We start from the raw sequence: 12,117 nt of genomic DNA on the forward strand, positions 1-12,117 counted from the left end.
CCACAGGCTGGCTCTGGGCTAAGCCACCTGTTGCTCACATGATGTGCAGCTCGAAACCAAGCAGAACTTGCACACTCCACGTGCTTCGGGAAAAATTTGTGAAGGTTTTCAGGGGAATGATGATCAGAATGGACATCATAAAGCCCTGAGCTGTTGTGTAAATAATTATCTATGTAGGCATGCCCTGAGTTTAAGAAAAGCCCAGAGTTTTCTTCCCACATGGGCACTTACATATGGCTACTGGTGGACATTTTATTTTGGTTTTCCATTTTCTCCCTGTATGGGCTCCTTCTTCATTATCTGTGTCCGGAGCTGACAGGAAACTATAGTTACAATCTTGTCAGCTACTTTAATTATAATACTGCATTACAGTGATGTTACTGTATGATTCTAGTGAGTTAGAATCAGGGCCAGGGAAGAAGTATTAAAAAACAGAACTAAAAAATAAATTTGTTGTTATTATTCCTGAAAAACCTGCTGCCCTGCTCCTCAAGACCTTCCACAAGCTGGGAATGTAACTGCTGCCATGTGTCACTGACCTGGTTGTTCTGGGCAGTGCAGTTTGCACCTGCCAGAGCATCACTTCTAAGCAATGTGTTGTTGTCCTCCTTGCACATGATTATGAAAAGGCTGCAATCAGACACAGACTGAATTGACTTTCCCCTGCTGCAGTCATTCAGTACCAAGCGACCTCAAACCACTTAAATGTAATAAAAATATTTTTTCCATTCCTATTCAGTCTCTAACAAATTTTTTCAAAAGTTTTGAAGTCCTACATATTACAATTATGCTAGTCTTACATTTACAACTACTGTCAGATAGATTACAGTCAGATCATACCATGTATTAGTTGAAACAAATTTTCTACAGCCTCAGGCCAAATACACAACAGTAGAAGTGCTATGAATGCGTGATTGTCCAGGTAGAAGATTCAAGATCTACAGGATTTTTAGCAAAGCAAAAAAAAAAAAAAACAAAAAAAAAAACAAAAAAAACTAGTTTATTTGAAAGATACTCTTATAAAATATATCTCAAATTTCTTCTGTTACAAAAAGGTGATAACAGACTAATTTTCTCTTTTATGCAACCTTTTGCAAACCTAAGTAAGAAAATAGAAACAGCTAACGCTGTTTTTTCTTTGAATTTCAGGTATTGTTGCAGTCCTTTTCTGTGGAGTTACACAGGCCCATTACACCTACAACAATCTGTCACCAGATTCCAAAATGAGAACCAAACAGGTATGGAAATAACTGACTTTGTGTCTTCAACTGGTGCAAGGAATAACAGCTACTCGAATGTAGCTGGATGGCATTTCATTGATGCAAGGCAAGAGGCTTATGTCTTCACTAGGGGAAAGACTAGAGAAACAGTTAACTATTCTCTGGATAAGAAAAAAATATAAGAATATAAGAATCTGTCCTTCCCAAAAGACCTGAAATGTCAGTCAGGTGTGCAGACAACAGTTTACACCAGCCTCCATACAAAAATGCTTCAAAGGTAAGGAAATCAAAGAGGTAAGACAGAAGTGGTCAGAGAGGCTGGATCCTTGTCAATTTTTGGAAAGGACTGTCTAAACTACAGTCTGGCCCACAGACTTCATTAAAAAGTGACATAATTAGAAGGACAGTGATTTTTTTTCCAATGTACTATTTAGAGCTTTAGAGATGAGACATTTGGTCATCTGCTTTTTGTTTGAACAAGTGACTAGTGCAATTGTAATTATTTTTTAAAACTTGGAGATGTTCTCAGATTTATGGCATTGCAATGTTCAAAATACTTTTCAGCACAAGGAGTAATTTTAGACTACCCTGCCACTACCTAGATCCTACAAAAAGTCATTTAAATGCAGTTTTCTTCCCCTTTATAATGTTGACTCATATGTCCCATGAACATCAGGTTGTAGAAAATCTATCTCCTAGAACAAAATGGAAACACACAGTCCAATACTATAATTTTCATGATGTGATCTGGTACCTTTTTCAGCAGCTCCTCTCCTCTAAGCATTGGTAATTTTACGTAGAAAATTTCATCGTTTCTTGCACATCTCAATTTAATCAAAAATCCAATTTTCTATCAAAAACAGCTTGATAGAAAAAAATACTGGCCATAGTCCCAGCTCAACTGTTAGAGTCACAGATTTTAAATCACAAAAAAGTTTCTGGTCAGTACTTCCATAATAAAGTGTTAGCTATTGAACTAGGTAAGACTTCTCAATTGCATTTCTTCATACCAGCAGAGACTGATGCTTTCAAAAAGTATTCCAGCAGAGAAGTAACCTTTCTCTGATGACTGTATTGTAAGGGAACGACATTTATATCTACTATAGAATTGTTTCTCTTTTGCAGAAATACTGAATTAAATTTGCCATTGCTACTCTTGCATATAACTTCAAATTTGAATACAAGGTTTTTTCAGGGATTCATCTGCATGCTTTGGTGATGCATAGCCTCAGACAGAGAAAAAGAAAAATGGTGATATTTTTAATTACATATGAAGCTTTTTCAACTACAGAATTAACTAACATTTTGTTTAAACGCATACTGGTTTTATTCATGTTTACTTTGTTATTCCCTTCTATTCAAGAAGTGCAAATAAAATAATGAAAATAAACTCAATTTACCCTTGAACACACAGAAAAGGGATTATGTGTTTCTCTATGGAGTTATGAGTTTTATGCACCCTTTTCTATTCTGTTTTTCTCTTCCCCCATAAGCTCTTAATCCTCAGCCTCCTTTATGATGTAGTTCAAAAATTGTTGTTAAATTCCTTGGAATTCTTCTAATTTATTTTCTAATCCAAATATTACCCTTTCACATGCAGCTGTTTCAGTGAGACCTGCACTGCCTCTTTCTTTCTCTTCTCCCAAGAATTCTCATCAAGCAAATTTAATAAGCCATACGCTTGGCATTCTCATAATCATATATGACTTCAATGCATTTCAAATTAATATTGTTGCTCAGATAGTTGGCTTTGCTCCCAATCTGAGTCTTTTTTATTACTCATTACTGGCCAAAATCAAGGGTTTTTCAGTTCATTTATAGAACTATTCCAAAGCAGTCTCTCTCTTTTGTTACAATACGACAAAAGTTTCAATAAGAAGTGCTGAATTGTAATGCACACTACAAAACAGTGAGTTAAGGCTCAGGCTAAAGCTAACAAAAACCATGGAAATTAGATTTAAAACTCTAAATCTGATTGTGAAATTGTGTTTGCTGTTTTTAAATAAATGCATTTTCTTTACTGCTTTGCATAATTTTCTTTAAATTTTTTACTGAATTTTAACATTTCATAGCTTGGTGGTAAAATCCAGCAAACAATGATAGAGAAGGTATTTCTGACTATGATGCTGAGTTCTGCATATGTCATAATACCTCATCATTTTTTCTAAAAAAATAGGTCAGAGAGAAAAAAAGACAAGTATGTTTTTCTTTAGTTATTGATATAAAATGAAAACTTATCTACAGTTCTTAAATGAGAATTTAAGAACCTCAATTAAAAATGCCTGTTAAAAGATGCCATGCAATTATTAGTCCCCATGTATCCTTTATTATCCTGTCAATCCCTGTTTAACATTCCATGAAAAAGAAATACTGGATTTCAAGCATCTGCATCTGGAAGTATAAAGTAACACTAATCTTGCAAGAAAAAATTGATTATTGGAACACTGTCACAAGAAAAGTAAGATAACAAAGATTTAGTGAAAATGGAGGCTTTAGATAGTTTTCATTCAATTCACTTATCCCAATTCTCATTAAGTGCTTATAAACATTCTCTCTGTGTGTTTTTACTGACTTTTTTAACATGAAAGATGTTGTATGGCAGTATTTTTAAGTCATCCTCATTGACCTGACTACGGTCATAGTGGTTTTAACATTGCAATCGACCATACCCTCCGTGGCAACAAGGTTAGGTCAAACAGAGTGCTCCTGAGTCTCAGACACTTAAAGTTTAATTTATCCAATACATCTTTCACGAAGGAGAAGATGAAACTGCTGGGATCAGATCGAAAGCTATTTGATTCTGAGCAGCTTTCTCTGGAATTATTTACAGCTGCTATATCACCTCACGTTATGCTGCAGCCAAACAACAGTTGCTTCTGAATCTTGGGACATTATAGCTCAGATTTTACATTAGGCTTCAGATGTACAGTTGGGCTGGGTTGATTTGCTCTGCTACAAGTAAGTCAGTAGCTGGGCAGGGTGTTGTGAGATAAATGGAAATCCCTAGTTTGTTGAAAGTGGGCAGTATAAATCCCTACAGGTCACCTGTAGAAAGGAATGTATGCACAATACTGTGCTCTCTATGGGAAGATAAAATATCTTTTTCTCTCTGCCCTCTCTCACTTTCACTCAAATGCCAAGCTAAGACAGTACATTTTCCTAGTGGGGGAGTACTGACTAATAGTTATAAATGTTACCCATCATACTTCGGAGTTGTATCAATTTCTGGTTATATTCCTTTAACTCTGGGGAACAACCACAATGATGAGAATGGTACAGGGCAATACCGTTCTTTGGTTAAGTTTGCAAGGATATGGAGAATTCTGTTCACAGACAGCATAGGGTGTCAGCAACAAATTCTGGAAGGGGAATTCTGAAAGGCATCTCCTATGGGAATAGAGCCAGGGAATTACAAGAAGACACCAGAAAGCATGTCCAACCAACAAGGGAGTGTGTCACACACTGTCCTGTCTGTCTCCATTCATTCCACCAGCCTAACCCTTGTTCACATAGTCACCTATGAAATAGTTTGTCTAACAAGCGAGTGAAGGTTGCTATCTCAAATTACATGTACTAGCCTTTCTAACCACCTTAGAGTTAAACAGTGACCTGTTTTGCTGACCCTGAGAGCAACCCCATTATGGAACACCTGTCTTAGAGACAAAAGCTTGTGGCCTGATTGTTCAGCTGCACTGGGCGTGCAGTGTGCACAAGATGCCACATTAAGATTTCAGTGGTCTTTCACCTCCAAGGTTTTACATGGGTGGGACAATGAGGTAAAGAAAAAACAAGAGAGCTCAGTGCTGCTTAACCTCTGAGTTTACCAAAGCATGAGCTCTCACTAATATGCTTGAGCAAATTAGTTTAGACTGGAGGACTGAAAGTTCAGACTGGTCTTGGGGCTTTGCTCATTGATGGACATAGTTCCATGGTTCAAATTTTACTCTCCACACTATAAATGATTTCTCCACAGAGACATGATTATCTCTGATTATTAAAAGTAATCATTTTGCAGAGGAGCAGCTAATATTTCCTAGAAATCCCTTAAAAATACCTGGAATTTTAAAAGCTTTCCTGTTGTTGATGACATAGCTGTATGTTTTCCAACAAGGACACAGGCTAGGGATCAATCCAGTTGATTGTTGGATCATAAATTAAGCTGCATTCCAAAGAAACTTTGGTGTAAAAGGACTGTGTTTATAAGTATATTAAATTAATTCTAATTAATCATATTCATCAAAATAGGTTGACAAAACAGTCATAAAACATGTATTTTTTAATTTCTCAAAAACTGTAAATCAAATCATTATAGTCTCTTGACCCTAGTATGTTATCATATAGTTTCAATATAGATTTTAGACTTAGGATAACACAATCACTAAGGTTGGAAAAGATCTCCAAGATCATAAAATCCAACTATTGACTGAATACCACTATGGCCACTGAACTATACTGCAAAATGTCACATCTATTCATTCTTTGAGAACTTCTGGAGATGGTGACACCACCACTTCCCTGGGGAGCTTATTCCAATGCTTAGGTGGATGTTGTTCCATCCATGATTATAGACTCAATTCAGAAGGAAATTGTAACAGTAAAGTAAAAGTAAAGTATGGCAATGGAGGTGCAAAATCGACTGAAAGGGAAAAAGTAATCGATTAATCAAAAGAGTGTTATCTGAACTCAAGCAGATAATTTTTACTAAAAAGAGCCTTGTAGGACTAAAGGCAAAGAGGTGGCTGAAGTCAGGTTTTGGCTCACAATATCCAAATGACACACCATCACTGTGATTGGTCATTCTGCTGCTTTTATGCTGCCCTATGTGTCTTGTAAACAAGCAGACCTACAGCCACCATTGAAATAACAGATCTCCTTTCTCTAGACATAGGATACAGTGACTGACTTTTAGGATTCTTCCATCAGCTGTCTTTTCATAAGAAAATTAATAAGGCACTGCAAATTCTGCTCTAGTTACAGAGTGATTTCTCCTGAATCTGTTGTTAAAAACACGTGCCAGGAGCTGCAGCTGCTGTTGTTATCTTTCTGAAGGAAGCAGCTGAGCAGAGCTGGCCATGTGTTACTAAAGCCCAGACTGCATCGATCTGTTTTACAAAGGGTCCCACCCAGGATATCTCGCACCTGAGAGAAGTAGCCCTCTAAACTCACAGGGAGAAGCAGCAGCACAAAACGAAATAAGTTGAGTACCCTTATCTTAAATCCTCCACAGTCCACAGGACATGTGTGTGCCCTGTGGCTTTGGTTCTGCTATTTGTGTGAGCATCTAAGAGACTAAACATTGGAGCTGGGCTTACTTCTATAGCACACAGCCGATACTAATATATCTCTGGCTAATGCCTACTATTTTATGTTATCAGACATTGGATTGTTCATAGATAATGTGTTTACACTTCTGGGAAGAAAAGTACACACACAAATGTCACTTTATAATGGCTCTTACAATTCAATCTCTTGACTTATAAAAACTTTGAGAGTATTTCAAGACCGAGAAAAACCCTGCTTACAGCAAAATATCCTCGATAATTAGCCAGGCAGCAACTACCACAAAACATAATTCCCATGGTTTTGAAATGAGCAGCCTAACTGACAGCTGTTGTGATTTGTTCAGAAACTCTACTTGGGGAAAAATGACCTTTAAGGCACTGCAAGAGGTCAGGTGTTTCCAAATACACAATTAGCAGAGAGAAAGACTGAGAGAAAAGAAAGTTATCTTTCAAACAAGGTTACCACCAGTACCAGATTCTAATCAGTCTTTGCATATGTGCTGTGCAGGAGGAATCTGTTTTCCCAGCACAGTCTCAGTGCCTACAGGAAAATCTCATAGTAGAATATTTTTTTTTATTGTCTTCCAGGGTGTACAGCACCACTGGCTGTTGGATATGAGATAACATATTTGATGGCTAGTACTCTGAGGGTAAACTGAAAATTCTTCTTAACTAATTCATGGCACTCAGGTCTGGGAAAAAAAGACTCAGGTCATCAAAAAGTATACAAGAGGTCTTTGCCTAAAGGATCCAGTAAATTCCAAATTCCTGGTTAGCATCAAACAGGTTGCAAGCATGAAGTACATTTTCCATTTAAGTGGAGACTGAGCATAAAATTTAGCTCTGATGGGCACTGTCTCCATCTGTTTCATGGTTCCCTTTCTGCAGCTGAACAAAAAAATCCTGAATTTCTACTGTCCTTGAACTCCTGCAAGAGCATTCAAAAGTTAGAAAAACTGGGGCTTCAGACAATGCTGCTCAGAAAAGAGCACAGGTGACCAACTTACAGAAGTCAACAGAAGAGTCTGGAGAAAAAGCTCATTCTGCTAACAAAAATATGAAAATAAAATAGCCTTTGGAGAGATTTATTTGTATTGGAATAGCATTAGTAGAGTTTTGACCTTGTTTTAACTTGTTTTGCTTAAAGTATACTTTGGAAATTAGTAACATTGGGGAAAAACCTTGCTCTTGTTTTCTTACAGTGCACACAGATTTTTTTTTTTTTTGGATGAGGCCTGTAGCAAAACCTTCATTTTGCAGCTGTTCAAAACAATCAGGGAGAACACAGAAATGCCCCTGTTGTTTTTTCTTTCTGAGAGAAGAAAATTATACAAACATAAAAAGCTTGTAAGCACAGTTAAAAAAGAAGAATGGTTTATGCTGCATTTAGCATATGGCTACTAGGAGTAGACACCTGAAACTGTATAGAGATTCCTGCTAAGTTTGAGATAACTAACTTGGTATATACCAGAAACAACTCAAGTCACAGCCTTCTACCCTTCTAAGAGTCCAAAAACTGGCGTCTCTAGACATTAGCTCTCATTACAGCTCTAGCCTAAGTACCCTGGAGAGAACAGCCCCTCATTCTTGTCCTGTGCTTTCTCTTACAACCTCCACTTTTCCCTCCTGAGGCACTGCTGAGCTGCAGTGGTGTCCTGGACATGCTGGCTGAGCCCTGTGTTTCCGAGCTGCAGTGCTATAGCTTGGAAGCTCAGTGCATCTCTGCAGAGCCACCGGGGCTGTTACAAACACGCTGCTCTCCTTCATAAATTGCCTTCTTTTCTCTAAGTGAAAATGCACCACACACGTGGTGCTTGTAATAATTATTACCTTTAAAATGGATTGCAACTGACAGGACATGTACAATGAATTCCAGATCTCTGCACAGCTATTTTCTGTGTTTAGCAGAAAAAGCTGAAGTCTGGAAACATGCCAGGTGCATTGTTTGACCAGATGTATCATAAGATCTTATGGAACCCTGCAGAATAGTATAATGCTATAAAGAAAGCTAAAGCTGCTTACTGTATGAGTTTAACAAGAATCGTAACAACACAAGAAAATCTTGATTTCTGCAAAAGGAAATCATGTCTTTCAATCTGAATTTCTCAACAGAATCCCTCATTATCTGACTGATGTTCCTGATTACTTAACCATGCTAAAAGAATGTTAATCTGCAGTCTCTTTACATATGAGTCCCCTTAAATTTATGTGGAAATGCTGTAATTGTTTCCTCTCTTTCAGCTGTGAGCTACATGATGGATGGTAAACAGCTTGGAAACATTGCTACGAGTGAAGCGATAACAGTAGACTTTATGGTGTATCAGTAATTACCTGCATAATTTATGGTTTATATCATAAATTAGCTGCTATCCTATCCATAATACTGAAAATACCGGGTGTGCACATACAGAAATCTTGTTAGAATATTCAGTCTTATACTTCATTCTACAGTTTTCATTTTTCCTGTTTTTGCACACCTGCATTAGTGACTCCTTAACTGCAAATGTGCACATGTGCTCTGGCCTCATTAGTTCCCATCAAGCAAAGTGTCCCCATATTTTATAAGGAATATCATATTCTAGTATCTTACACACACAGCCCCCTGAATAAAAAAAGTACTTTGGACCTATGAAGAAGAGAAAGTCTCTTGAAAAACAAACCAAAAACCATTTTCCTTCATTTTGCTTAAGCACAGTAACTGGAAAATACAACATGCTCAAATGTAATTCATACCCTGAAGTAACCCAGAACTGCAGTGAAGCAGTATTTCTACAGAGAAGCTCATCTTGTTGAAAAATGATGTCATTTTTGATGCTGGTAGGCTAAGGAACATAATACCATATGCAAACTAGTTTCCAAATGGCTTCATTAAAGTTTTTACAATCTGTTTAAACATTAAACATTTTCTTTAAATATTAATAAAGATCTTAGATTGTTAAGGTTATAGTTTACTCTTTACAGCACAGTAGCAGATGCCAGCAGTTAGCTAACATATACCAATTGGAATTATAACCTATAGGCCAAAATCTCATTGGCATATGGAGAAATGTGTAATGAACTTCCAAACTGAGACACATGCTGTAGTTTCTTTGAAAGGTGCCCTGAATCACAAATGAGACTCTCATATATCTTCATCTGTGTGGTGGAGTCAAACTGCATGGGACTATGTAAGCTACTGCAGAGCCCAAAACTGCTTTATGTAACTATGCAGATCATGTTACTGTGTCTTTCTTGATCTTCTCACAAGATGTTTGAAGAGTGATCTCTGAAACTTTTCTCCCTACTGTGGGTGGTTAGCACTCATCCCTAGTTTTTAAGTCTGCATCCATGCAAATATCCAGCTTTGTACCCCACTTCTGTAAAGCACATCTAGTTTTGTGAAGAGAATTCCCTCTAAGCGTGTAGCCTGTCAAATCAAGGCCCTTCCTAGTTACTGCCACCCTCCTCATCACTGCAACTCTGGAGTGTACAGAGGAAGAACAAACAAAAATCAGTCTAGTGCTGGGGTATGAACATATTCTCACATCATCAACATGTAGTGCTGAAGCAGAGCAGGGTGCAGGTCAGTGTCCCGTACTGAGGGTGTGTTTGGGTACCTTCAGTTTGAAGTATATCTTACACAATCTCGTGTTTTGTAAAAGTTGACCATTACAATTCCATTAAGCATGTAGTCAGTCCCTACTCTCTCATCTGAGAATCTATGACAAGGATAAAAAATAAAGGTAGGATTCTTCGTTTAAGTCTTTCTTAATTTTTCATAGAGGTAAAGTAATTTAGTAGAGTTTTAGATAATGAACCAAAGCCCATTGACGTTAATGAGATTTGGCTTATGCTATAAATGAACAGGTTCTAAATAAAATGATAACAGAAGTCAACACAGTTTCTTACTCAAAATACAGTTATGTAATGGCAATGATTTTCTCTAACTAGGAAACACTGACACTTCACATTATTATGTGATTTTACTACAGGATTTATCAATAAATTTTCCAATTAGGGAATGAATCCCCAGAAAATATTATCTGTTTTGTATTTCTATGCATAGTACATTATACTGCTAAATTGGAGTGTGGTAAAATTATTCAGCACGTAGGTTTACATAGTTTTTAATGTTGAGGGTATCAGTAATAGACTCCTTAATTATAGCCCTGTGTTGCCTTACACTTGCATGAGTACGTGTCACCGTGCCATAATTGCTTTCCTGCGAGGACACTGTGTTTGGAAACGCAATTAAGAGAGCTATTTCTGGCGTGGTTGGAGAGGCTGCACTGTGATCTTTGCAGAGCATCAAGAGTTTTTTGTTGCAAATGTGGACTGGCCTCACCCAAAGAAGCCAGCCTGGTTTGGGAGCTTTGCTACTTTTTTACTTTATATTTTTTTAAATGGTGGTACTTTTGCCCTGCCCAGAGAGCCTTGGGGCAATGAGAGGCCTTAAGGAATCCGAGCTCATATTATCAAACTGCTATTGACAAAGATCCATTCTTGCAGTCTGAAATACGTTTTATATGTTTCTTCTTTTTGCATGACTACTGATTCCTCACAGTTCTCTTTCAAGGGTTATCATCTGAAAAATTCCCTATCAGCTAAAAAAACTGCACAAAAGTTTTGGTCAACACTTTTTAGAAGTATGTAGCTAACACTGAAATTCTCACACAATAAGCTGCAAGAAGAAAATACATGTAAATAAGGCATTATAATAGTCTAAAGCCCTTGCCAGCATCCTGTCTTTTTACTGACTGCACAGCTGTGTTTCCATTACACAATTAATGGATTTGCTACCTTCAAAAGAGACATTTGTACCAAATGGTGGCACAGTGCAAGAAATACTAAACAGCTGACTATAGCTCATCTCTTTCTCATGGTACCGTCTGTGCACATAATCAAGGGCTAAAAAGCTCTTTTGTCAAAATTTCTCAGACTGAATGTCTAAATCATGACTGGGATTCAAATAAGCGCTCTGTCTTTGCACATATTTTGGTACCTATCCACTTCCATTAACCTACAATAATGAAATAGCATGCAAGTTTGAGCATCTATTTCAGGCTTTTGACTTTTAATTCTGCTCCGGTCACACCAATCAAGGGGGTTCACGCATCTTCTGGTTTCCTACAGATTCTTACAGAAGGTATTTTTAATTTGCATTAGTATTATTTTCACTGCAGAGACCTAATTTTATTTAAAATAGTCTCCTGATCTCCCAGATTCAAGTACAGTTGAAGGTGTATCTTAGTTTAGGATTTCCAGATTTTGTTTCACTGTGTGCCTGGTTTGTGGGGTTTTTTGTGATATCAGTCATGGGTTTAGTAAAACACCACCAAGGACACCACAAGTAATTTAGTAGACCTGAAAACCCTGGAAATCCTTGCAATACTTTCTCCAACAGCTCAACAGCTTCTATTCTGTTGGTTTCAGCTGGAGTCACGTTATATCTTATTTATCTCATCTCCATAGAGCCTGCACTCTAGATTACAGCTTTAAGAAGTGTTAGATGAGAAAAGTCATGTGCTCTAATACTTAAGAAAAAACCATGACACACAAAAACATACTTGCTCTTCACACTTCTCAGTCTTTTTGTCCAAATGGATCATCAGTTTTTGAGTAGCAGCCTACATCAG

General features: G+C 37.3%; 1 protein-coding gene across 1 annotated transcript in view; it reads left to right on the forward strand.

Moving 5' to 3' along the window:
• The window catches only part of SLC9A9 (solute carrier family 9 member A9), a 186,126-nt gene that overhangs the window by 81,573 nt on the left and 92,436 nt on the right, over nucleotides 1–12,117 (forward strand). The window contains exon 9 of the mRNA XM_027650649.1: nucleotides 1,150–1,238. Within this exon, the coding sequence (XP_027506450.1) occupies nucleotides 1,150–1,238 (89 nt within the window). The remainder of the gene's footprint in view (nucleotides 1–1,149; nucleotides 1,239–12,117) is intronic.

The sequence above is a fragment of the Corapipo altera genome, unplaced genomic scaffold, assembly GCF_003945725.1.
Source record: "Corapipo altera isolate COAL_440 unplaced genomic scaffold, ASM394572v1 54, whole genome shotgun sequence".
Taxonomy (NCBI): domain Eukaryota; kingdom Metazoa; phylum Chordata; class Aves; order Passeriformes; family Pipridae; genus Corapipo; species Corapipo altera.